Source organism: Protopterus annectens, chromosome 6.part0 (genome assembly GCF_019279795.1).
Source record: "Protopterus annectens isolate FY-2018-M chromosome 6.part0, PAN1.0, whole genome shotgun sequence".
Lineage (NCBI taxonomy): Eukaryota > Metazoa > Chordata > Ceratodontiformes > Protopteridae > Protopterus > Protopterus annectens.
The window spans coordinates 381,994,398-382,020,311 of NC_056737.1; the positions used below are offsets into that span (position 1 = coordinate 381,994,398).

General features: G+C 41.3%; 2 protein-coding genes across 3 annotated transcripts in view; one reads left to right on the top strand and one right to left on the bottom strand.

Annotated features, from left to right (window-relative positions):
* Positions 1–2,964, bottom strand: part of PPP2R3C (protein phosphatase 2 regulatory subunit B''gamma) — a 912,006-nt gene extending 909,042 nt beyond the window's left edge. Inside the window, exon 1 of one of the 2 annotated variants that reach the window (XM_044074122.1) lies at positions 2,772–2,964. In XM_044074122.1, the coding sequence (XP_043930057.1) occupies positions 2,772–2,820 (49 nt within the window). In that variant the 5' untranslated portion in view covers positions 2,821–2,964. The remainder of the gene's footprint in view (positions 1–2,771) is intronic. The other variant, XM_044074123.1, reaches the window with a different exon arrangement.
* Positions 2,965–3,074: 110 nt separating this feature from the next.
* The window catches only part of LOC122804326 (protein only RNase P catalytic subunit), a 1,488,843-nt gene continuing 1,466,003 nt past the window's right edge, over positions 3,075–25,914 (top strand). The window contains exon 1 of the mRNA XM_044074121.1: positions 3,075–4,270. Within this exon, the coding sequence (XP_043930056.1) occupies positions 3,306–4,270 (965 nt within the window). The 5' untranslated portion in view covers positions 3,075–3,305. The remainder of the gene's footprint in view (positions 4,271–25,914) is intronic.

Consider the following 25,914-nt stretch of genomic DNA (forward strand, 5'->3'; position numbering starts at 1 on the left):
ATAGTTCTAATTGGATATTCTCTTTTTACAGATAACAAGAAGTCCTGGATGGAAAATGGATACTCACTTATTCAAATTTTTATCACGTAGGTCAACAGCATGACATAACAGGCAGGAACATCCCATGATTCATTGAGAAAGCTGTACAGGTACAATGGCTGGCAAGTGAAGGGATAAAATAGGAACACCTGTCAAAAGCTCTAATGGGACATAGGATCATAAGACGTTACTAGGCTAATAGTCCTGGGGTCCTCGCAAGCCTAGCCAAGTGTTTATCCCCAAAAAAAGAAACCTCAGTCAGCACCTGTCGCCCCTGTCAATGAGGGACATAGGTGGAACCCCTCCCCTGGGACAAATCTGTGGTTTCCCATCCACTCATCAAGGTTGTGTTTGAAGAGGGTCAGCGAACTACTTTGACATGTTTGGGAAGACTATTCAAGAGACGGGGCAGCCTCTGGGAGACAAACCTGTCTCTCCATCAGGTTTTGTTGATGTTGCATATTAGATTTAGGCCTTTCGAGCGGGTAATGTGCGAGGAGTTAGAGTTAAGGATACGGAGCACCTCTAGTAGGGCAGGGTCCGATATCGCCTTGTAGACGAGACACAGATCACCTCTGAGCAATCTGTACGATACTGAGTAGAGCGACAGTGAATTGAGGCTGCCTGCATAGGACAGGTGTTGGAGGCCATGGATTCTCTTTGGAAAGTATTTCTGTGGCCTTTCCTGTTGGTGCAGGTGTTTTGAGAGGTACATACCAAATGGGGTGTTATACTCAATTATAGGCCTAATGAGGGAGGAGTACAGAGAGGTAATAACCTTTTTTCTGGATACAATTCCTTTACTTATGAGATGAACCAGGTAAAAGGCTTTTCTGACCACTGCCACTACATGATGGTCAAATGCGAGACTGTTGTTAATCTGAGTACGCTGGTCTCTCATAACAGGTTGTGTGCTTAGGGGGTATCCATCAATGTAGTAATCAGTAGGGGCCATGTTTTTGCCGAATGGTATGATAATACATTTTTTTTGCATTTACCTTAACGCCATGACTTTGACACCAGTCACTGTTGCTGTGAGACCCCCTTTCAGTATATTAACATAATTTGGGGAGTCAATAACAGCACCCAACTTACAGTCATCCACAAACTTGCTCAGGCACAGGCCACATGCTAGGAAATTACCTGAACCAGATGTTGTGCAATGTTAAGGGAGGAATGATGTCACTCACAACCCACTGTTATCCTTTAGCTAACAGACTGTGTACTTGTTGCATCAGACGGCTTAGAAATGACCAATGAACAAGTGAATTCTGTCAGATATTATCCAAAGACAGGCCTGGCAGGGATGAAAAAAGGGGCAGGCAAACTGAGAAGGTTAATTTCCTCCCAAACTTGTTTATGAGTCATTGGACTGAGCACTGAAAGAATGTGTGTAATATGCAGATACTACCATACTCACCTGAAATTTATAGAAAAGATAGGAGTTTCTTCCATGACTACTAATGCAGCAGTTTATGAATGTCCCGAGATGGAATTTTATGACATGTTAACAGATGTGCTTGGGGAGAGAGGGTGACATGTCATCCTTCTTTTGCGGAAGGGCAGATTTGTATAACTAAATTTCAAAATGGGGAGGTTGATGAAGGGGAGATACAGGAGGAGACAGCTTGGCCTCCACTTACTCTGACAAGGAAATCTAGACAAAGTCATAAATAATTGAGCAGGGGATAGAGACCCAAAAATAGGTACAATTTTTAAATTATTGCAAACTTACAAGGTTGATAGAAGAACAGATTTTTACTAGCATGAAGAGTATGAAGTCTGAAACTGAAATGACTGTCATTATCTTCTGACTTCAGCTCTCAATTACTTGCAAATGATTTGCCAAAAATCCAAAATTTTTATAAGGAAAAGACCAAAAATATTAGGTGAAAATCTGGACAGCTGAGAGCTATGACTGGTGGTAACTGACAGGTGGGGAGGTCACAGCTTGACACTTCCATGTTGCAGATCCTCTTCAGCCATTTGGTGTTGATAACAGGGGACTGTTTCAGTGATTGGTTTGTTGATTTCTTCAGCCATTGGTGTTGGTTGAGTATTTTACATGGATTACTAAGTTCAGTGGTGTATGGCTTTACTGGTGCTCATTCCAAGGTCTGCCCTTTGTGCATATCTGAATATTCAATGACTGGCAAATTGACTGGCATTTGATACAGTTTATTTGACTGGCACAATACATGCACAGCTGTTGCCATTTCCCCCCGAACAAGTATGTAAGAAACAGCAAGTTTATTTTCTGTTATATCACATCATAAGCACAGCTCCCAACCTTTTAACAAAAAAAAAAAAAATCTGGACAAAGCCAAAAATAATAGGGGAACAACCCCCACAACTCCCCCCACAGAAAAATTGCCATATTTTAAATACTGCTCTTATAAACTTAGAAAGTTGATAGCATAAAAAGGTCTTGTGTTACCATGCATTTTTTTCTGAAGGAAATGAAGTCTGAAACTCAAATGCCTGTCATTATTTAGTGAATCCAATCCTCACTGATTTGCAGCAAAAATCCAGAAAAATAACACATTTTTAGGAGGAACAAACCAAAAAATATGGACGTTCTGCGAAAATCTTCTGGAACATATGTGCAGTCAGTGTTAACAACTCCCCTATTGACAGCTTACACAGAAGTCCGAGTATTATTATTACTCAATGCAATCAACAACATATCGTAATGTTTTACATAGTTTACTTCCCAAACTAATAGCACTTACGTTTACTAGTTTTAGCTAGATGACTTTTCAGGGTCCGTTTCCAATCCATTATCACAAAAATAACGTTAATAGCAGAAAAACAAAGCCAAAGTTGCTACAGTCTAGTTACTACAACAATTTTCTCGCACCCTTCCGCTTGACAGTCCCATTGGTTCAACCAACATAAAAATACACCCAAAAGGGCATATCGATTTGCCCGTTTTACTCTAGCCATACCCACGCCACCTCCCGATGACGTACAAAATGCGCGCCGCATTTGTATTAAATTTGCACATGTTTGTGTTGTTTATTTATTATTTTTTTTTTTAATAAAAGTTGTTTTTGCTTGTAGCGGTACGATACTCCTAGCGACTGTTGGACCATTGTACGCTTACCGCGGTGTATGATACTCTGTAATTTTGAACTTTAACGTTAGGTCCTTTTGGAGGTTTCTGTTGATGTAACAACTTGCAACACCCTGCTTATTAAAATTATTACTACAGATATTTGAATCGGAAATTGAATAACCCCATAAAGGTGCTGTTAGTCATCACAATGAACGTATTACTTCAAGCTTGCTTAAAAGGTTTTAACGTAACAGAACAGGTGCTTGTGGATGCATTGCAGTCTTCTAAATACGTGTATTTTACTAGTTCACATTTTCGTTTTTCAACCTCACGATTCCAGGCACTAAAGGAGTGCAAAGATAGCACTGAAAGAAAAAAAGTAAGAACTGAAAATGTTAAACTCAAATTTGGAAAACGTGATAGAGGATGTGTTTCAGTATTTTTAGCAGGTTCTGCTAAAAGACGGGCAGAAAATAATGTAAATGGCTACAACAAGCTGGCTATCACAGACGTGGAGCCTAAAACTGAACGTATAAAAATACCAACGAGTCCTCTAAACGTTCGAGAATGGAAAGAATTAAAAGATGAAAGTGGCAATCTCCGAAGGTTTGAAATACGAGTAATGGAACTTTTACTGTCTAAAAATGGTGATATAAGTGTTGGAAAATCGCTGCTGAATTTCGTTGTGGTAGAAAACGGCACTATAGAATATGAGCTACTGCTGAAATATTTGGCACTGTGTGTTCAACAGAATAATTCAGCGGAGATTTTCGATGTGTATGATATAATGAAAACTGCGTTCAAGACGCTGGATACAGGAGCTTACAGACTTCTTATTAAAGGTTTTAGTAGGACAGAACGTTTGGCTGAGTGTTTGTCATGTTTAGAGTCCATAAAAAAAGTTATCACTCCGTCATCAAGGAACTACGGTGATGTAATGGTCTGTGCTCTTGCTCAAAAAGAGGCAAATACTGCTTGGAGTTTATATGAGGAGATGCTGAGAAGTAATTTAATTCCAAATTTGGAGACTATAGAGGCCCTTTTTAGTAGTGGTCGAAATTTTAGTGACACTGATTACACAACCAAGCTTATTAACACACTCTTATTACTTCGTGACAACCAGATCTTCCCAGACGAATCTCTAATGCTAGCTGTTAAGTCTTGGTTTGAAAGGTATAGTAACCTGACAACTACATTGCATTTAAAGTATGTTAATGTTGCCTTTGGATGTGGATACATTTACAGATACCTACCAGATAAACACACACACTATATTTTGGAATAAATCGACCACAGCACTGTTTGTCAAACTTAAATCCCTAGTCACCAGATTACCAAAGGTACAGTACACACAATGCACAGAAGGGCCACACATCATTCTATATCCAAAATTGCACGTAGTTCCCCTGATTCACAAAAAGCCTGTCCATGCTAGTGACTGGAGGGGATGAGCATGCTGTGCTTTTTGCCCATTTAATTCACTCCTGAAAGTGTACCCTACTTTCTAGAGACCCCATTGCACAAACAGGAAGTGACTGCCAGTCTAACTGAATAGGGCAAACTTTCTCGATTCCATGCCATCCTTTTGCGGAACCATCCTTAAAAATTGTCATATATTTGTCTTTGCCTACACTTCCTGGTTTTCAGAAAAGGCAAAGCATCACTAAGAGAGAACATGAAATTCCTTGCTAGACCCTGCTACAGTCACCTTTATAGATTAGCAAGACTTCACTTTTCCCCTAAACTGTGTTTCTAACCTTGCCTCCTCTTATGAATATCAGTTGGGTTCTTTAAACTTCCTGCCTATGAAAAGGCATCTTTTCCACATCTGGGCCCTGCTTACTCCTCTCTGACTTTCATTTCACAAAGGAGGCAAATTCCAGTGGACGAGGTCATTTAACGAAATTATACATTTATATTAGGCCATGTTCAATCTGTTTAGCTTGATGACATATTTCCTTTGTGTTGTATAAATTAAAAGCCATTTTTTTTTAATTCACAAGTCATCTGGCTGAGCAGATTATAAGGCCTTTCTATTGTCCCAAAAAGTACCACACTGTCATGAAAGATATGTATCCAGCGCAAATGCCCTCTTTGTGGAGTATTCTTTCTGTATTGTAGGATGTTACCATGTATTGTAGGATGTTACCAAATCCAAAAGAAGTGATCTGGAATATTTATATATGTATACAAATTCCAGTAAGACAATTTTAAGTGCTTATGTTTGTGTATTTTTTCATATGTGATAAGTGGTTTTGTTGCAGATATTTAACACACACAGCCACCAGTAGAAGTAAGCTGCTTGTTCTTGACATGTCTGCTTATCTTTTTTGTTTATTGAGTTAACCTAGCTGCTCTTGAGAACTGCCATTCAGTGCACAGACATTATTTCTCATGGCTGCTAATTTCATATCATCTCCACTTTCTCAGTAATGTTTATAGGCATAGTTTTGCTGGGGCTAATGTGAGCTAACCAGTTTAATTCAGCTCATCCTTTAAGAGTTGCATACCGTATTTTAGCATTAATAGATGTCCTTCGTGGTTCACTGTTGCAATCATGACTGTAGGGTTCTTCCTGCCAGCAGCAGCCCTCGATCAGCCAGTATCCCAAAGTCTGGATTGGGCGTCAGCTGAGGTCGCTTCTATCCTGACGTCAATGCGCCAGGAAGTATAAAGACCTCAGCCGATGTCATTACCCCAGTCTTTCTTGCCACGCGGTACCCTGAGCAGTTCGCTTATGCCGGTCGGCCTACTCCTGTCTGTTTTTGGATTTACTTCCAGGATTTTTCATTTTTTAAGATAAATACCCTGTTGGGGAGGTCTTTTTCTTGCTCCAGTCGGATGTCAGAAAAAGTTAATAATTGTATTTCTTGTGGGAAACAAATACCTCATAGGGATTTTCACTCTTATTGTATTCCCTGCCTGGGGCCTGACCACGACGTTGCTAATTGTGGGTTTTGTGCTAGATTTAATCAGCGTACTATTAGGTGTAGATACAACTTTGCCTTCTACTATTTTGCTAAAAGGTTTAATTATAATATGTCTTTGGATTCTTTTCCAGCTTCTGGTGTGTGTAAGAGGTGCAAAGATAAAGACAGGCCTTCGAGGTCCAAAGCAGAGGATATTACTCAGTTATTGCCAGTTGCTGGTTCATCGGTCGTCAGTGAGGCGCCTTTGCAGCCCCTGTCGTCTGACTCTTTTGAACCAACTGCCTGTACCAACTCCAGTGTGGAGCTGATGGGGCCTTCAGTATTGCCAGGGAATGGACCTTCGGATACTACTCCCTCAGTTGGGTCCGGAGCCAGTAGGCAGGTACCGGCTTCTGAGGGAGTTTTCAAGCCTTCACAGCTTCATGTCAATATGGATTCAGTTTTGCATTCTAAGACAATGACTACGGCTCCAGCTAAAAAGAAATGGCAAGCACAGACGCCTTTTGATCAGGGTCCTAGGCCTCAAAGGCAGATGCTTAGGATGACTGAAGATTTGTTATCTATGATCAGGGGTTCTCATCCCCCTCCTGACAAAAAGCCTAGATTACAGTCCGATTATGATTCTTCAGACCAAATTTCTGTTTCTTCTGCTTCTTCCCTTGAGCATGATTGTTCCTTTCCTCCTTATGAGGATTCTGATGCTGAAGATTCCTTTCCTTCAGCCTCTCCTCCTGAGGATTATTCTTTTGGTGAAACTTTGCATGATATGAGGGAGCATTTTCACTGGGAAGGGCAGGAATTCTCTGAAACCAGGAAAAGGCATAGGGATTTTCTTCTCCATCAGCATAAGCCTCTTGCTATTCCTCCTGTATTGATCATTGTAGATGATGTTTTTTCAGAAGCTTCCCTCTCTCCTGATTTTTTCCCCCTACTCTGGTCAAACCAGATAGGTATTATAGGGTTCCAGATTCTCACAAGTTTCTTTCTGTTTCACCTGATCCAGAAACAATTTCTCAGGGCCCTAAGGGTGTTAAGGCGGCCCCTGCTAAACATCCTATTCCCTCTGACCGAGAGTCCAGGGCTTTGGAAAGATGGGGTAAAAAAGTTTATACTTCTGCTACATTTTCTATTAGAGCTTTGAACTGTCAATTTCTATGCTAAAGTATCAGCAATACCTTTTATCTGTATTTAAACAAAAGATGTCAGCTGTTTCTATTGGTGCGGATGACAAGGCGTTACAGGATTTATTGCATGCTATTGAACAAGTGGGTAAACATACCCTGCATTGTGGTTTTGATTCTTTGGAAGCTTCTTGTAGGGCTGCGACAAATTGGCACAGTTATTAGAAGACATGCTTGGTTAAAGGAACAAAGCTTGCTGGATCAGGTTAAAGCCAAACTTTTGGATGCCCCTTTGCAGCATGATGTTTTGTTTGGGGCCAAAGCTGAAAAGGTATTAAAGAAAATGGAGGACAAAGCCAAATCTATGCAGACGGTTAAGGATTTTCTACAGGTGCAACCTCCTAGATTTAGCAGGCACTGGCCAGCTAAACCTTGGTCCTTTCCGAGCTCAGACAGGCCTCAGAGAAGCAGATTCAGGCGTTCCAGAGGTAGGGGACAGGCACAAACCCTTTTTAGGAATAGGCAGTGGCCTGCCCCCTCTACCAAAGGTGGTGAAGATAAGTGTCAACCCTACTGGAAACAGTCTTTATGACTCTCCCTTTCTGGTTCCAGGGGCTCCTCTCCTGGAAGCACCTTTGGGAGGAAAGATTTCTCTTTTTTATCAAAATTGGGGCCACATAACCCAGGACAAATGGGTTCTGGACATAGTCTCAAGAGGTTACAGATTTCATTTCCACACCTTGCCAAGACCGAACGGTTGGCCAGATCTGCCGAATCATCAATGGGCAGAGGCACAACTGCAGGTTCAGTCCCTCTTAGCTATGAGGGCCGTAGACTTGGTACCAAATTTAGAAATAGGGCAAGGTTTTTATTCAAGACTTTTCCTGGTTCCCAGGAAGGAAAATTCGTGGAGACCAATCCTGGACCTTTCTGTGCTAAACACCTTCCTAGATGTACCAAAATTCAAGATGCTCACTCTGCAGCAACTGCTGCCTATGTTGGGCAAGAACGCTTGGATGGTGACTCTGGACTTAGCTTACCTGCATATTCCTATAAGGCGAGAGTGCAGAAGGTATCTGAGATTCAAAGCGGACTCGAAGCATTACCAGTTCTCTGTGCTGCCCTTTGGCTTATCTACTGCGCCCAGGATCTTTACAAAGTGCCTGGCACCTGTAATGGCGTTTTGCAGACAGAAGGGGATTCAAATATACCCTTATCTGGACGACTGTCTTGTTCAAGCGGATGACAAAGACACTCTACTTCAGCATCTAGCTTTTGTGCAGCATCTTCTACAGTACCTCGGATTCACAGTGAATCTAAAGAAGTCAAATCTGGTGCCCACACAACAGATTACTTTCCTGGGTGCTCTTCTGAGTACTACAATCCAGATGGCTTCCTTGACACCAGACAAAAAAGCGCAACTGGCTTCTTCTTTCCAACACCTGGCTTCAATGAAATAGCTGAATGCAAGAAAGGTTCTGCAGGCTTTAGGTTACATGGCTTCCTGCATTCTCTTAATACCATATGCAAGACTGCATATGAGGAAACTACAGTGGTACCTCAAGAGTGTGTGGTCTCAGCATTACCACAGTTTGGAAACAGTAATCACGATTTTGCCTTGTCTACAGCAAGAGTTTCTTTGGTGGGCCAAAGCCTGTCTCCAGAACAAGGGGAGGCCTTTTTGTCCTCCACCAACCAACCAAGTTCTGACAACGGATGCTTCAGATTATGCCTGGGGAGCCCACATGCATGGGAGATGTCTTCAGGGTGTTTGGACAAAGGAGCAAATTCACCTGCACATAAATTTGAAGGAGATTCTCGCTATACAGAATACTCTGATAGCCTTCAGGGACTTTCTTCTACCAGGGAAATTGTTGATAAAGACAGACAACACTTCAGTGATGTGGTACATAAACAAGCAGGGGGGCTCTCACTCTTACCCCCTGTGCAGGTTAGCCATGGCACTGTGGTACACTGCACTGACCTGCAGAGTCCACTTACAGGCACAATTCCTGCCAGGAAAAGACAACACTCTGGCAGACACTTTGAGCAGGACACTTTTGGATCCACACGAATGGATGTTGGATGTTCGGATATTCAGGATGATAATACAGGCATGGGGATGTCCGGACATAGATCTCAGAATCATCAACTTCTGACATTCTGCACAAGGACCTACCACAAACTAGCATGGAAAGTGGATGCCCTCTCCTTCAGTTGGAAACACCTCTCAGTATATGCTTTTCCTCCTTTTCCTCTTCTACCTCAGGTACTTCTGAAGATAAAACAAGACAGGCCGCAAATGATTTTACTGGCTCCCAGTTGGCCTCGACAATTCTGGTATTCCACTCTGATGAACCTAATTCAGGAGCCTACCTGGATTAGGTTCATAGGTTCATACTAGGCTATCTGCCCTGGGGCAATTATAAGCCTAGCCCGATTCTGTATGGCTTACGCCACCCCTTGATTTGAGTATACTGTGCCCTTTTTAAGGTTTAGTTTACTGTGCCTCTGTCTAATAGTGACACGGGAGTAATCCCTGGGACAAACCTACGATCCCCCATCCACCTATAGAGATTCTTCTTGAAGAGATTCAGTGAGGTGCTCTGCCTCACATGAACTGGAATTCTATTCCAGAGCGAAGGGAGCCTCTGGGTTATGAACCTGTCCCTCCAGCAAGTTCTATTTATTTCTGTGCTGAGGTTCAAGTCCCTTGAGCGTGTGGCTCTAAGGGATTTAGATTTACTGAGGTGGAGCATGTCCATTAATTCTGGATTTGACATAGCTTTGTATTTCAGGCATAGATCGCCTCGAAGTAGGCGGTATGCAACTGAGTAGAGCTGGAGTTTTTTTAACCGAGCAGCATATGGCATCTGTTTGAGACCCTTGATCCTCTTGGTGAGATACTTTTGGGGTCTTTCTAATTGCTGCAGGTGTCGGGTAAGGTACATCCCAAAAGGGGCATTGTATTCTATGATGGGCCTGATGAGGGATGAATAAAGGGGCACGATTACCTCTCTTGATCTAGATGTGAAACCCTTCGTGATGAGGTGGGCTATGTTAGAAGGTCTTTCTAACCACTTTGGCAATGTGGTTTTCAAAGGAGAGATTGCTATCAACTTGGGTCCCCAGGTCCCTAATAACTTTCTCTGTCCTGAATGGGTTTCTGCCTATGTGGTAATTTGTGGGCACATTGTTTTTGCCAAAGGGTATGACTATACATTTTTTGGCATTTAGCTTTAAACCATGGCGCTGGCACCAGTTATCTGTCTCTGTGAGAACTTTTTGAAGGATGTTTGTGTCAGCTGGAGAGTTGATTATGGCGCCCAGTTTGCAGTCGTCTGCGAACTTGGTGAGCCATAGTCCTCCCACGTTTGCCTGTACTTCGGAAAAGTATATACCAAACAAGAGTGGTCCCAGGACAGAACCCTGTGGGACGCCACTTGTGACCGGTTTCGAGTCTGACATGGCTCCAGCAACTCTCACTCTGTGGGTTCTGTCTTTGAGCCAGTTTGCGACCCATCTTGTGACATAGGGGTTTATATTTAAGCTGGATAGCTTATCTATGATGTCCGAGTGGGGTATTGTGTCAGATGCCTTTGCAAGGTCCAGATAGGCTGTGTGGACTACCTTCCCTTCATCTATGGCTTTGGTGACTGTTTCGAAGAAGTCAGCCAGGTTCAAAAGGCAGGATCTGCCCTTGACAAAGCCAAACTGGGTAGGATCTAGTGTCTGTAGGTCCCCAGTGTCTTTGTTTATGAGTTCCATGATGATCCTCTCCATAGCCTTGCAGACTAAGCTAGTCAGGCTTATGGGGCGATAGTTTCCAGGGTCCGTAGAGGCTCCACCTTTGTGGAGTGGGACCACTGTTGCTGTACGCCATTCTGTGTTCACATATCCTGTAGTGAGGCTGAGATTGTATAGCTGTTTTATTTGAGGGATTAGTTCCTCTTGGAGTTCATGTAGGACGCAACCTGGGATGCCATCTGGTCCCATGGAAGCAGTGTTTTTTGCTTTGGAAAGGGCAGCCTTCACCTGAGCATCAGAGATGTTTGGGAGGCAGCCCTCTGCCGGGATAGATACTTGCTCTTTTGGGGGGTGAGGGGGGGAGAAGTTTGCACTGAACCTGTCTGCCAGGATATTGGCGATGTCTGTGGGTTCAGTGCATTTTTTGTCATTTAGAATCAACTCAGAACAAGTCTGGGAGTCGCATCCCAGGTTTCTAACATAACTGAAAAAAGCCTTATGATTGTCTTTGGTGTCCTGTGCAATTTTTCTCTCGAAGCTGGCCTTGGAGGATTTTATGAGGGATCGTAATTTTTTGCTAGTACTGATCATAGATGCCTTCCCTATTAGGGATTTTGCTCTATCATGTAGTAGCTTCTTCCTTCTGTTGTACAGTTTATTTATGGCAGGGGGTCCACCAGACTGGACGCCTGCCTTTGGATGATTGGGTCTTGGTTTTGTTTGGGATAGCATGATCCATGCATTCCTGGAGATGTCCGTAGAATGCGTTTATATAGGATTCTGCAGTTTGGGCCGTAGTTACCACTGGTCCTGGGGCCTTGAAGGATTCCACTTCGGTTTTGAGAAGTGAGAAGTTCGCTTTTGAGAAGTTTTTCACTGTGGTTTTCTGGGCTGGGGGTGGGGTCGGGATGTAGACATCCAGTGAAATTAATTTATGGTCTGATCTTACCAATGAGGGATATACTTCTGGTGTGGAGCATAGAGTCCCCATGTTGGTAATGATCAGGTCTAGTATGTTGTCCCCTCTTGTGGGAGTGGTGACTAGTTGTTCCATAGCATTTGAGTTTATAATTTCCAGGAACCTTTGGGCTAAGGTGCTGGGGCTTGAGTAGTGCTCCCAGTCAATGTTTGGGTAGTTGAAGTCGCCCAATATAATGGTGTTCGGAGAGATCTTCATGTTCTCCAATGTTTTCAGGAAAGCCGAGTGGGATTCCTGACTTTGAGAGGGTGGTCCGTAGGATGCTATAAACTGAAAAGCAGTCTTGCCTGCTGTTAGTTGCACATGGATGGTCTCCGATACTTCGTGCAATGCCACTAACCTGGAGGTGTGGATATCCTTGATAAATATGGAAACTCACCCTCCTTTTGTGGTTCGGTCTGGGTTTTGGGGCTGAAAAGCATGATATGAGGTATAGCCTGGTAGTGCTGGGGTGCTCTCTGGAGCCTTGAGCCAGGTTTCTGTCACTGCACAGATATTGATGTTCTCCATACTGAGGAGAGCTTCGAGTGCATGCATCTTGAGGTTAAGACTTCTGGCGTTTAGCAGCATTACCCTTAGTTTCTTGTTCCTTGTGCTGTCTATGGGGGTGGGTTTGACTTTTGAGCCTTGCCTAAAAAAGGCACTATGGGGGTGACAAGAGCCTTTGCCAATATCCAAAAGCCCAGTGGTGACAGATGCAAGCTGTCCCTAGCAAAGCAACGTGGCTTGTCGAGCATGTCATCCCAGGCTGACAGACACTGGATCCCCTTTGAATGACACCAAAATTTTAGCCAATTGTTAAAATCGATCATTTTGTCTTTGTACTGTGGCATCATTCTAGGTGAGGGTAAGATGCTGCTCAAGGTCAGGGTCATACCAGCCTGGGCTACATGATCAGAGAGCTCCTCTATGTCTCTTTTCATGTAGTCCAGGTAGGTACGTCTCAGGTCATTCACACCAGCATGTACAATGATTGAGTCATATTTGTATTTGCTTTGGAGTGACCTGAGTGCTTGCGTTATGTGGCGGATCCTATCACCCGACAGGCAGCTCACCGTGACCTTCTCTTTATTCAGCCTGGTGAGCGGGACGTCAGTGTGTCTGACAATAGAGTCACCTATTACAGGAGTATCAGGTGTGTTATTCAGCCTTAAGGGCTGTGGCTGCTTGGCACTCTGACTTTGTGGGCTATGTGTTGTGCGTGTTTTGTTTTGAGGTAGCGTTTGCTTGGATGTCTGCTTTGGAGGTCTCTGTTGCTTAGTTAGATTTTTAGTTAGAGCCTCCGAGTATGTTTTTGTGTATTTATGTGTTTGGTTCGCTGATGTGGTGGGACTATGTGATACTGGAATTGTGTTATGTGAGGTTACCTTCTCCTCCTGACTGGTTACACCAGTTTTGAGATGAGAGAGCTCAGCCTCCAGTTTGGCTAAATAGTTGCATCTCTCACATATATTTGAACCTGTTTGGAGGAGGAGAGGGTTGTCCGTGTACATGAGACAGTTGTAACATTACCTCAAAATTCCCAGATTCACCAGCTGGACTGGAGAGGAAACCATTGACTGACCTTTGGACATGCTAGAGCAGGGGTGTCCAACCTTTTGGCTTGCTGGGGCCGCATTGAGTGAACAGAAATGGTCTTGGGGCCACATATAAAATATATCATATAGTTAACTCTTTTGTTGCTCCGGAAGACCACAGTCGACCTCCTGGCTGTACTGTAGGTGCATTTGAACAATGAATAAATGTAATAAATGCCTAATATTTACCTTAAAATTCTAATTCTCATTCTAATTCTAATTCTCTAATCTAACAGTTAACTCTAACATCTTAGTTAATATATCTATCTATCTATATATATATATATTTTTTTTTTTTACAAATAAACAGATATTCACTACAGCACTAGCATTTCAAACTGGGAAAACCATTCCAGCAGTCCAACTACGTAAAATGTCAACATCAGCAGTCCTGCAATACTATAATCCACAAAAATAACCCAACAAATTTGCAATAAAGTAAAGAATTCACATTACTGACTTAATAAAACAATTCTGAATAAGCTACAAAGAGGGTCTCACCCAAACAAATAACTGGTGCCAGAAATATGGCCTCAAGCTAAATGCCAAAAAATGCATCATCATCCCCTTTGAGGAGAGTGATGTCCCCACAAATTATCACATTAATAACAATCTTGTAAGCACGCAATAAGTCGTATGGTACTTAGGCACCCAGGTTGATAGAAACCTGAGTTTTGATCACCACTTTGTCTCCGTTGTAAGGAAAGCTTTTTACATGGCCCACTTCATTAGTAAGGGTAGCTCATCCAGGGACAAGGAGGTCATAACATCCCTGTATCCTTCCTTTACAAGAGCCATTATTGAGTGCAATGCCTCTTTTGGCATGTGCTTCAGCAAAACACCCTGCCAAAAGAAAGACTACAACCATTTCTGACAAAAAAGGTCAAAGGACTAAGTTCACTTAGTTATCCAAACAGACCAAAACGCTTCTTGCTTTCCTTCGTCTCTCACTGGCCACTATAAATTTCATCATTGGCTTGCTTTCCAGGCTAAGAAAGCTCCTGCCTTAAGAGACGTCCTCTACCTCAGAAATACTGGTTATACTTAAAACGCTCACTACAAAGACCACAGCCTTCACTGCAACATAAACAAGCCACTTTTTATGGTCAGGTTCTTGACACAAAAACCTTCAACTTCTGTAAAAAGCTCCTCTCATTATCAAACAATGTAGTTCAGCAACACGATGGCTGGATGGATAGCCATAAATGTAGTCCTCGGGTAAGTAGCATAGCCTTCATCAAACCAGATGGAAAATCCACATACTAACCTTTCCCAGCTGGATGGCTAAGATCTAATATTGGTTAGTCTAGCTGCCCAAGAAGAGGGGCATGTTTAACTAAGAATTTAATTTGCAAAATTATATTCAGTATACATATTAAATCTCTCTCTCTCCTACACACACACAAAAAAGCCCCTACTTGTAAAATAGGCAACCTCAGTAATCACATGACACTCACTGAATGAAATTGTCTGGAAGTCAAAATATCTGAAAAAAAAAATCATAATAGAGATGGATTCATCCATGTAATTTCCAACCACCAAAAGGACCATCAATAAATCAACAAACAACTGCTCGGCAAAACGTAATATTGGTGTAAACATATAACTTTTGTCAATCCCCAGGTTAATCCATGCCAAAAGATTGTTTCAGAGCTTCAGCTATGTACAAACAGCTTTCTCCTAAAAACTTAACTCATTGATATTTTCCTTGCTGTAATTATAACTGTAAAAAAAAATGTTTTTTAAGTTTATTCTGTACCTCAATGATTCTCACTGTTATGAGATGTAATCTCTGCCATATTGTATGAGTACTACATCCATAATTTGCTGTCTCTCTCTCTCTCATGTATTGCATTATATTGTTTTGTGTTATTTTTGGAGCTTTTCTCCACGGGCCTCCGCTGAAAATGGACATGTGTCCAGTTGGACTTTCCCGGTAAACAAATGTAAAATAAAATAAAATAAATAAAAATAAACTTCCCTCCAATCTAAAGCCATTTGACATTCAGACATTTTAATTTGTGCAGAAGTTACTCACAGACTGACAGTTTACTGAGCTGTAATGCTGAACTTCGCTTTTGAAAAAAACAAATTCCCAGACTTTGTCAATAGCTCAAAGTGTAAAGAGGATTATTTATTTGTTATATATTTATTTATTTTTGGAAAACATCTTTAAAACTGTTAAATTGATTACACACCCAGAAACACAGAAAAGTTATTGTGATTATGTAAACCACAGACTGCTGCAAGAAATCAAAGTCACATTAGCACTCTATGCTTATGTCCGAACAGATGAATCTTACCTGTCAATTCCAAAAGAAGTAAAGTAGCTTAATAAGAAGGTTATTTGCAAGGTTACATGGCAGTTTATATTGGAAATAAGCAGAGATATTAAAAAGTCTCTGTTTTTCATAATTATGCCGAAAAGTCTTCCAAGGTAAATACAACTTCTGATTTAGCATGGAACCATACCGCTCAACCTTAGAGCAAGAAATCTGGACAAAGCTAAAAATAAAAGTGGGACACAGGCCCAAAAATAGTTGTGCATCACAGACACCATTGAAACAACTGTAGCTGCAAACATTATACATCACTTATAATCTTTCTATCCCATCATTGTCAGTTAAACATTATATGGCTCATTCAGTCTTGCCTTCTTTTGCATCAAAGAATACCATGCTTTGAAATGACAAATGCATTAAAAATAATAAATAAAACACATTGCATCAACATCCTGCAACTTCCTACCTGCAAGCAACCACAGAGCTTTCACTGAAACTAGGGCTGCTTGTTTCCCCAGAATAACAGCTCTCTCTAATTAAGTCTAATGGTATACATTCCACTAGTATCTGGACTACCTGAAATAAATTAAATTATGGCCTGTAAATTGAAAGTACACTTTGTTTAATTAAACTATATTTCTAAATTCCACTTACTATATTTTTTCAGTAACATCCCAATATCCATTTCCAGGTCACTTTACAAGACATTGGCAGTGGTAGACTTGGCATCCTTCAGAACCCCACAGGCCCACGCTAATACACTGACCATTAAATGTAAATATCCATCCACTGTAAATGGCAAGAAGCTACGTCTTAAAAAATCTACTTCTGGCAAGCTTACCCAAGTATTAGATTTTGAAACAAAGAAACATATTCTCCACAGTCCGTAAGTCTCTGTCTTTAATAATCATCTACTGTTGCAGCACTCCCAACACATAAGCACACACACACTAAAATCCCCACCATTTAAAAAATGACATTGTGCCCACTTGATTTGCCAGTATTGATGATCCGCCAAATATATGCTTACTGTTGTCCAACCTACCACTGCTTAGAACCCACCAATGAAAAAAACAGTACTAGGTGCTTTTTTGTTTGTCTGAAAAAAACAATACAACTTTATATGCTACAGTCCCACATAGTCAGTCCACTACTGACCCATTAACCCTAGGCTGCTGTCTCATTCTTACTCCCTGGAACTGCATTACCTTGGATGACTACTTTTATTTCCTAAGCAAAAGACACAAATTGGAAGATGAGGCAAAAATCCAGACATTCTTTGAAAATCCATACAGTTAGGAGGTATGTGTTCATGTTCAATACAACACTCTCCCTGTCAGGAAAGCCGCAATTTAATAAAAGTGTACTCTTAATGTATGATGTATTTGTGAGCTAACTTGTTTGTGTTCAGTAGGTAGACTGATCATTGTAGTCTCTTTGTGCGTGCATCTCTCTCGGTCATGCACACATATACACACATACACTCTTCTACTTTCACGCACACAATTCTGCTTTCATGTATGCACTCGCTCACTCCGTACTTGCCTATTAACACAGGTAATTGCTGTCCTTTTCAAAGGCAACAGAGGCAAATCCATACATGAGTCCCTCTTCAGCGAGAACACACACACACACACACACACACACACACACTGATTGTTCGGCGCAAAATAATGGCGTAAACACACCGACCCTTTTTTGGCTCAAAAAAAAAAACTAGAAGGGTGCTTTGGTGCATGCGCACACTGACATTATCATTACAGGTCACGGGAGTGAAAAACACAAAACAAAAAAAGTGTTTTGGGGCGTGCATACATCGATGTTGCAGTTAGAGGTTGAGGGCCGCATGGAAGAGCTCTGAGGGCCGCATGCTGGACACGTCTATGCTAGAGTAATATAGGGAAACTGAACTTAAGACGGACCAATAGAGGACAGGGTAATCGTAGAGAGTATAAGAGTAAGTAGTGCTTATGGTTTAATAGTGCTAACTTGAAGGATTACTTAATTGGACCAGTGAAGAGCCTTAGAATGAGAATATGGTGTTTAAATTGAGAGATAGAGCAGTTCTAAGGGAAAAAGTGAAGAGCAGACTTTGTGGAGCCAAGAATAGTTTAAACCCAATTAGGCGGTGCTGCCCGCTATGCACAAAACCGTGCAAAACAGGGTTTTAAGAGAGGAAGATGAAGGAGTTTTGGAATTGACCCAAAATGGCCAATAAAACTACAGTTTCAAGTCAGTAACCACTCCCACAGGGGCAGGCAGGCTGCTCAATGTTTTTCACTGCCACTGATCAACAGAGAGACTTCCCTTTATCCCAAGCAAAAAATGGCCTCACAGAAACTTACAAACAGTTCAAGAACAGCAAGCCTGTAACTGAACTTTTTTAAATCTCAGAAAAGTGGGGAAAAAGCAAGATTTGTTTGTTTTTTCAGAGATAGCAGAGGTTCACAAGTATCAACAAGTTATAACAGTGCAGTAAATGACCCCACACAAGAGTGCTAGGCCAAAGACAGATAAAATGCAAGTTTTGAGGAAAAAACGATTTTAAAAATAAGTGCAAACAGGAAATTCAGTAAACAGCTCTAGGTTGTGCTCTAAATACAGTTACTAATGCAGAAATAAAGTTTAACAAGCCAGAAAATGCTCAAAATAGGCGGCTGTGCAGAAAAACTTAGCAAATAAACAGAGGAAGAATACTTAAAATCTCAAAAGCGGCTCCTTTCTTCTCTCAGCGTTTTCTCCTCTTGGTGGGTGCTTCACCAACAGCCATCAAGCCTGAAAAGATGCCAAAACCACGAGGCAACCAGGTTTTAAGAGAGGAAGATGAAGGAGTTTTGGAATTGACCCAAAATGGCCAATCAAACTACAGTTTCAAGCCTCAAATCCCTCATCTACTGTCTCAACAGGACGGCCGGATCCTGCACAGTTATGTCAAAACTCTGAATCTAGCTGCCTGGTGGATCCAGGGTCTGTAAACACCTCTACTCTTTCCAAACAGGTAATGGATGTAATTCTTGAAGCTAGACGGCCCAGCACTAGGAAATCTTATGCAGGTAAATGGAAAAGATTTTGCTCCTGGAATCGGGTCCAAGGTGGTAATTCTGCTGTTCCGAACATTCCTCTGATTTTAAAGTATCTGGCAGAGTTGTTACATACAGGCCTATCTTTTTCATCTATCAAGCTTCATGCTTCTGCTATTTCTGCACATTACAATACGGATCCTCCGATTTTTCTCATTCATTACTTAAACAATTTTTTAGAGGGGCTAAGAATGTTCGGTCCCCTATAATAGCACCTGTTCCCACTTGGGATGTTAACTATGTTTTGGAAAAATTAACCTTGTCTCCTTTTGAACCTGCAGCTTCCACAGATTTTAAATTTTTGTCTTGGAAAACTGCTTTTCTTTTAGCTATAACCTCTGCTAGAAGGATTACGGAATTGCAAGCACTCATGGCTGTGGAACCCTTCATTATTTTTCATCGGAACAGGGTTTCCCTAAGGACTAATCCCACCTTTATGCCTAAGGTGGTTTCGGCAGTGGCCTTGAATCAGACTATTCATTTGCCTACTTTTTATCCTAATCCTCAAAGTGAGGAAGAAAGTCTTTTGCACTCTTTGGACGTGCACAGGCAGCTTCATTTTTACCTGGACAGGACCAACATATTCAGAAAATCTGACCAATTATTTGTCGCTTATGCTCCTACTGTTCTAGGGAAAGCAGTCACTAAGCAAACTATTTCTAAGTGGATTGTCCACTGCATCAAGTTCTGTTATTCTTTTCATGGCAATCCAGTTCCTGTTAATATTAGGACTCATTCTACCCGGGCTACTGCTACTTCAGCAGCCTTTCCTTGCGGGGTTCCTCCCAAGGATATTTTAGAGACTGCTACTTGGAGTTCTGTGCATACTTTTTCTAAGCATTACAACCTCCCTCTCTATTCTAAATCTAGGTCCGGTTTTGCTTCTGCGGTTTTGCAAAGTTTTGTGGCCGCTCCTTCTGTTTCTCCTCCAGCCACCCTTTCTTAGCTTTGGGACTCAACCCTACAGTCATGACTGCAGCAGTGAACCACGAAGGACATAATACAGTTGTGTACTCTTACCATAAATGTAGATGTTCTGGTGTGTTCACTGTTGCAGTCTGAGTTACCCTCCGTCATACCCCCACTTTTGTTTCTTTTCTTTTGAGTATTGTCTGTTATGAGGCATTTTGGCTGCTCAGGTTTTGGGCACCTGACATCTGGGGCAAGAAAAACTGGGGTAATGGCATCGGCTGAGGTCTTTATACTTCCTGGCGCATTGACGTCAGGATAAAAGCAACCTCAGCTGACGCCCAATTCAGACTTTGGGATTCTGGTCAATTGAGGGCTGCTGCTGGCAGGAAGAACCCTACAGTCATAACTGCAACAGTGAACACACTTGAACATCTACATTTATGGTAAGAGTACACAACTGTACTTTTTTAGTGACAGTTTCCTCTGGGTGCTCTGGTTTCCTCCCACATCCCAAAGACATGCTGTAGGTGGATTGGACACTTTAAATTGGCCCTAGTTGTGACTACGTGTGTGTGTGCTTTCTGTGGAAGGTTGGGCGCCGGGCTGGCAACTCGGCACTGTAAAACTCCCCTGCCAATCATGAGTGGACAGGTGATCCGCTGTGGCGACCCATAACTGGGAAAAGCCGAAAGAAGAAGCGACATTCTCTTTAGAAATTTTTTACTAGTTTTTCTCACTGTACTATGATACCTGTGCCCAAGTACTGTGTATGTTAACATAATGGCTTTTGGCTGTAACACATTTTTGAAGGTCTGTGATGTGCTCTGAGTATTTGCTTAGCTTTCTACTTTTTTCTGTAATTACAGCTGGTGTTATATATGACAGATATGTAAGAAAACTCTGACTTCAGGTTTATGAGTTATACCATATTTATTCTGTGTACTTTGTCAATTTACCAGGGCTTTTTAGTGGCATTTTCCTGCAACATTTTCAGTTTCTGTAAATTTAATGACAGCTGTTTTACACTAATAGTATGTACTTACAGCAGACAACACTTCAGAGCTGTTAGTGATGTGTTGCACCTGTGTAGCCTACATCACATTCAGTTTTTATATAAACTGCTTTGGATTTCCATCTAGATTTCTGCACCAGTGTGTTTATCATGCACCAGCTCCCTTGTGGCATTTGCCATGTGGACATAAGACTAAACCACATTCTCTGTCTGTTCCTCTAACCTAGCAAGTAAACGTTGAAGTTATGAAGTCATGCATTTTGTTAGGATTTGCCTGGTTGGATGTTTTTGGGATTGATGCTGTGTTTTGGCTTACAGGGTGCCTTATCTACCATCACTGGTGCTATTTTCCACATCAAGATGGGGGCAGTTATGCCTGAGGGTATAGTGGAATGCTTTAATCTGGTATCTCTTGTTTATTCTAGGAGTGCAACACTCTCTAATCTCTTAATTGGAATCACTAGTCTTCTGTTTAAAGTATTATTGAAGATTATTTTTGTAGACCTTGTATCCTTTTTGAAAGCCAATATCCCACTTGGTCTGTATCAATCCAGTTTCAAGGTGCTTTATAGCACCCACAACACCACCTAATAGTGCTGTAAATAACCTAGTATTGGTAAGAAATAGTTGTAGTCTGTCTTGATCTCTCCTTGTTGCATGGGACACATTGGACCATAGACTCTTGCTGTCTAACTTAGTCCTCTGTTGGTTCACCTGTTACCTCTTAGGCATGTGCAAAGGGTGGTGTCAGGGATTAAAGTCCGGTTCAAATGATCAACTAAGCGCTATATGTAAAAAATCAAATCAGATGTATGAAACTAAAACAATAAAACATATGCAGTAAATAAATTAAATAGAAGAAATAGCCGTAAGTTGGAGATTAAGGTGAAAAAAAATATTCTCATATTACCATCTGCACTGCAGATTCCCACAGAAATTTATCATGACCTCTTTTCACTGTGTAAAAGATGTGATTTGAGAAGGAAGATTAAAATGTTATCACTGTTGATTATACCCTGTTGTACCTCTTCCATCGAGAGTATATATGGTGAGGCTTTGATTCCTTTAAAGTAGTGTTGCTCCATTTTATCACAGATACGGAATAGTTGCTTAAAACTAGGCTGTGCTAAAATGTAGGTAGTGACCATTCATGCAGAGCTAAGACCCTCCACTGTTTCATATGTTTTCTGTATAATCTGTTAGGGAATCACACTGGAATTTATATCAAAGGTGTAAAATCCTAGCTTAATCTTAATTAGTTGTCAGAGACCAAGTGTCATCTAAAAAATGTATTGTTTCTGTCCAAGAAACCTTGCCAAAATCAGACATGTTCTTCCTGCCTGTTGCGTTTTCACTTTCAGATATTAGCCTTGAGCTCCAGCAATAGTGGAAAACGCACCAGCCAGGCTGCCTGTCCTGCTAATATTGCCTTTGTTCTGTAAAGCCTGCAGTGCAGCCTGATGGCATTAGTAGATTGTATACAAGGTACTTGTACATACCTTACCATGCATGATTTTGGCCCCACCTTACTTTGAGCTGTTGGTACCTTTTCACATGGTGTAGCCATCAGGGGGCTACTAATGATTCTTTGGATGCACCTTGAATCATCTGTTCCTCATTTTTTTTCTCAAACTAGGCTCTGCTTCAATAAAATTCCCTACATTTGTGTCTCTGAAAACCTATTCATTTCAGAAAGCCTTTCCTGGGTTTAGCAAATGATTTTAAGTCTGGCATTGTTTTGCTGCAGTAGCGTTGTCGCCTCACAGTAAGACGCTGTCTGGTTCGATTCTCAGCTAGAGCGTCTTCTGCGTGGAGACTGCTTGAATGGGTGTACTTTCGTTGAAGGTTGTGCGTCAGGCCTGGCAAGCCGGTACGTAAAAATCAACTGCCAATCATTAGCGGACCGGAGTTCCGCTGTGGAGACCCCTAACCGGGAAAAGCCGAAAGACACAAACAAACAAATTGTTTTGTTTAATTTATTTTGAAAATGTTTTTTATTATTTGTGTTTAAAAATTGTTTTGTGTTAATATTTACTGAATTTATTGTGTACTTATTAAAAAGTTAAAACCTTATTTGTTAACTGGAGTAGAGTGCACTGATCCATATAGACATTTTTCACACACTGCCCAGGAGCATTCTCTGGTTAAATGACTCAGAGTCCCACAGTAGGCAAATGGAACATGAGGGAGTCAAACCGTGGACTGCAAGAACCAGCATGAAAAACAGCTTGTAGCCTTAATCTTGTGTACAGTGTAAACTGAGTGACTTGATTTGAATAAGATGTACTCGCTGGTGTGTCTATCTTTAAAGGAAAGTTGGAGTTGACACACACATTCATTGTCTGGTGGAGACTGAATGTAGTAAGCCATGTGGTCACACAGGCAGAAAGTTACTGCTGGTATTCTGCAGAAACTGTTTGTGTGCAAAAGCTGTTCAGAATTTGTATGTTTTTATGAATGATATTTCATTGTCTTAGTGCTGGGGTGAGGAAGGCAGAAAGTTAAATAGGACAAAAGTGATTTCTGTACACATAACTGGTGTCGTCCACAAGTGATAAAAGGACAATGTTACTGTCTTATGAGGACACTGTCACTTGTACCTTACTTAAGTGACTGATGGGATAAAATATGATGAGGTCAGAGTCATTGGTTCTTGCAGTATGTGGCTCTCAGTCTACCACTCAAAGATTTGGGCACTAGTTGGTTTGAGCTAATTCCACTTTCGTGGTGGAGGCCATCCTCCTGGAAATTTTAACTTAAAGCAGTGAACTTTTAGATTTCCGATGTTAATGATGTCCTGTGAGAGCTGTTCAGGTATTATTTGCCTTCCAACACAGCTTATCAGGATCAGGTACACAGTTTACCAAACAGTGGATTATTCCATCAAAGTTGAATAAACTTAGTTACTTAAGTCAGTTGTGGTTTGCTTTCTGGAAGTGGAGTTGGATATTGAAAGTGGCCTCATTTAAAGTGCACCCTGTGAAAGTTCAGCGCATTGCAGTCTGACAAACTTTGTTCAATAGAGTGACAGTAATGTATGCAAACATACCTACTATGAGAAGTGTCACGTAACTTTTTAACATGAGAGAGACACCACAAAACTTGACTAAACCTTTATAAAGTATTATGTACTCATACATCAGCCTTCTCCTCAATTTATCACATTTCCTTTAGCAGATTGTAAAATTCTCTGTTTCGACATCACCATGACTACCTTTCAAAAAAATCTGTTTAAAGACCAGTGATTATGGATCCAGATACACATCTACGTACACACACACAAACATATATATATATATATATATATATATATATATATATATATATATACACACACACACACACACACACACACACACAAGTACGTGTTCATAGGTGTGTACTAGGCTAATGGCCCTGGAGCCTATATAAGCCTAGCCCAAGAAGATTCCCTGGCATCATGCCGCCCAAAGTTAGTTTCTAGTGCCCCTGTCAAGCAAGGCCACTGAAGTGATCCCCGGGATGAACTTCCTATTGCCCATCCACTCGTCAAGATTTCTCTTAAAGAGGGCCAGTGAAGTGCTCTGCTTGATGTGAATGGGAAGTTTGTTCCAGAGTATGGGAAGTCTCTGGGTTAGGAACCTGTCCCTCCAGCATGTTCTCTTTATTGTGGTAATGAGGTTTAGGTCCCTGGAGAGTGTGGCATGGAGGGATTGGGATTTCTTTAGGTGTAGCATATCTAGCAGCTCTAGGTCAAGCAGAGATCTCCTCTAAGTAGGCGATAAGAGACAGAGTATAGCTGGAGTTTTTTGAGTCTGTCCATATAGGGCATGTGTCTAAGGCCTAAGATCCTCTTAGTGAGGTATATTTGTGGCCTTTCCAGTTGTTGTAGGTGTCTAGTGAGGTAAATACAAAATGAGGCATTGTAGCTATAATAGGTCTAATGAGGGATGAGTAGAGAGGGATTATGAACTGCTTTTATTACTTGGGAAAATCTAATAAAAAGGTCTTTCCAGATTGATAAGAGACTGTTAGAATTGGACTTTGTGCATAAGCTGTCTTAACTGTTTTTGAAGTCATGGCGCTGTATTTTAATACCCTGTGCCCTCATAGATATGGAACGTCTTGGTTCATCTCTGTTGGGTGAACTTTTACTAACAAAGTGAGTTTTATTTTCATTTAGTTTATATCCTGAATATATTCCTTTATTGTTTATGTCAGTAATCACAACTGGTTCTATGAGACACCTAGGAATATTAAATCTGTGTAAAAATGGATAATATGAGTTACCCAGACACTGATATTCCCCCTTATCTGCAAGTAGTTCTAAATGTATTGCAAACAGAATTTGTGAAGTGGGGTTGACTTTGCCTATTACCCCTGCTCATCTGTAACTCCTCTGATAAGCATACACTTTGACCCTTGCTCATGTACCTTTGACATTTGCATATGCACTCTTGTATAGTTCTTCAATAAGACTTCATTTATCTAGAAAGAAACAATTGTTTTTTAAGGTTAAGAATAAAAAACAGAGTTTTATACATTGAACGTAACATAATAGTAGAAGTTTGAATGATCACTGCTGCAGTAGCCTTAGCTTCATATGGATTATATCCTACCAAGGATGTAATAGGCAGATTCCAAAGATTTAGGACACCTTCTACATGTCCAGACTGTCAAGCAGCTCGAGATGAGCTGACTGAAAGACCAGTTTTTGTGCAAACTTTCCTGCCAGCACAGAGAGGGAGGCTGAGACATGAAAGGACTATGCTAGGAACAACAAAATAAATGTCCACACCCTGGCATAAAAACGCACACCAAAAACAAAGGGTGGAAGGAGGTAGTTGCTACTACAGCAGTGATCATTTGAACATCTACTGTTATGGTAGGTTCAAGTTGCACAATTGTATGTTCATCATATTGATCACCGCTGCAGTAGCCTTGGCTATATGGGTAGATTACCGTAGCTAACTACATTTGCGAGGTGGAAGGAACCCTTAGAGAATGGTCCTAGCAAAGCTTGATCTAAGCCTAGAGGGAGAATCAAGCTTATACTGCTGTGTAAAAGTATGTACAGAGAATGGAGTAGCAGCTTCTGAAATATTTCTAGAGTCCACCCCTTTCCAAAAAGCCATAGATGATGCCATGGCCCTGGTAGAGTGGGTTTTGACCCTGCCTGTAATAGATTTGTTATGGTG